General features: G+C 54.1%; 1 protein-coding gene across 1 annotated transcript; it reads right to left on the bottom strand.

Annotated features, from left to right (window-relative positions):
• Positions 1 to 253: 253 nt before the first annotated feature.
• LOC129510137 (protein chibby homolog 1-like) lies at positions 254 to 610 on the bottom strand. The gene has a single exon (XM_055326043.1). The coding sequence runs from the start codon at positions 608 to 610 to the stop codon at positions 254 to 256; it is 357 nt and encodes a 118-aa protein (XP_055182018.1).
• Positions 611 to 1698: the final 1088 nt, after the last annotated feature.

The following is a 1698-nucleotide window of genomic DNA, read 5'->3' as shown; positions in this document are numbered from 1 at the left end:
CGGGATCCCTCTTTTTTTTTTTTTTTTTTTTTAAAGTAGGCTCCATGCCCAGCATGCTGTACCTTCCTGCTGCCAACCCAATGGGGCCGGTGCCTTTGGGCCCCACTATATGACACTCTCTCCCAGGACCTGGTCCAGTAGTTCAGCTACAAAACACTCTCAGCCACATCCGCCTCCTCTGGCGATGGGCTTCTCCCTTTGCTCCTGACAGATGTCTTCAGGGTGTTTCATTTCCTCCTGCGGCTGATGCTCTTCAGCTCCTCCACTCCTTCTCCATCAAGCGGGACTCAGCGGCGGTCTCAGACAGCATGTCCGGCGGGACGCCCACCTTTAGCCTCAAGAGATTGTTTGCTTCCTCCAACTGCTGGTTCCGCCCGCGGAGCCGCTGCGCCTCCCTCCGGTCCACACCTCCGCTAATCCCCGTCTCTGCCCTCCGCTGGCCATTCTCAAACTTCAGGCTTTGTCCCACCAGGTTCACGGTGGGGGTTCCATAGTCCAGGCCCAGCGCGACCTCCCTGGTTGATCGATCCAGATTATGCGGGTTGGAGAGAGAAGCAGACTTCCGAGGGGGCGTTTTCTTAGGACTGAGCGTATTCCCAAAGAGACGCATCTTTGGCCCGAGGAAGGAAAGGTCGACGCTCCCTTCTCCAGATCGGACAACTGAAGCCTAGAGAAGTTAAGTAGCTTATCCCCAGTCACGCGGTGGAGAAATGGTGGAAGAGGGCTTCGAAGTCTCCTCCTCTGCGCCCCTGATGATCACGTCGTCGCGGTGCAATGCTTTACAGTCTGCGGGAAACTGCCGGCAGGGGTCCGCGTCACCCGCGGCTCCCCCTTTATTTTTTATTTATTTTTTTTTAAAGGGGTGAGAGTGGAACACATTTTTTTTAAGATTTTATTTATTTATTCATGAGAGGCACAGAGCGTGCATGAGAGAGGCAGAGACACAGGCAGAGGGAGAAGCAAGCTCCATGCAGGGAGCCTGACGTGGGACTCGATCCCGGGTCTCCAGGATCACAACCTGAGCTGAAGGCGGCGCTAATCCGCTGAGCCACCCGGGCTGCCCCCCTCTTTATTTTTTTAAATTTATTTTTGTTTTTTAATTTTTTGCCTTTTTTTAAAAAAAGTAGGCGGCACCCCTAGCATGGAGCCCAACGTGGGCTTGAACTCACGACCCTGAGATCAAGACCTGAGCCGAGATCAAGAGCCAGATGTTCAGCCAAATGAGCCACCAGGCGCCCCACACATTTATTCATTTTAATACATTTAGGGCTCCAGTGACAAATAAAAATAAAAGTAAATAAAGCACAATTCGGTGAAACATCCCAGGCCACGGAACGCCAGTCTTTCACCCCAAACCATGCTGCGTGTCTCCATCTCCGCCGTGTCCTGGGTGTTCACAACTACCTGCCGAAGGCTTCTCTTGACGCGCACGTGTTGTTTAGAAGAGTGAGGTCCACGGAGCTCTGTGGCCCCGGTCACGGCCTTGCGACGCGGTCCAGGTCCCACTGCCCCCGACGCTGTGACCAGCTCCCCCCAGCCCCGCCAGGCGTCAGCACCCGGGGCAGTGGGGTGATGGGCACACGGCCCCTCTCTGTACTAGGTTAGCGACTTTCTATGACTCTATAAATGTTGCAAAATAAAAGGTTTAATAAGAACTCATCGTCTGGGGATCCCTGGGTGGCGCAGCGGTTTAGCGCC

This window comes from Nyctereutes procyonoides, unplaced genomic scaffold, assembly GCF_905146905.1.
Source record: "Nyctereutes procyonoides isolate TBG_1078 unplaced genomic scaffold, NYPRO_anot_genome, whole genome shotgun sequence".
NCBI classification, from domain to species: domain Eukaryota; kingdom Metazoa; phylum Chordata; class Mammalia; order Carnivora; family Canidae; genus Nyctereutes; species Nyctereutes procyonoides.
Note: the sequence above shows the minus strand (reverse complement) of the source record. Positions and strands in the feature narration are given on the sequence as shown.

What these genes read in the sequence shown, in the direction of transcription:
- LOC129510137 (XM_055326043.1), bottom strand. Translation starts at nt 610, where the DNA reads ATGCGTCTCTTTGGGAATACGCTCAGTCCTAAGAAAACGCCCCCTCGG.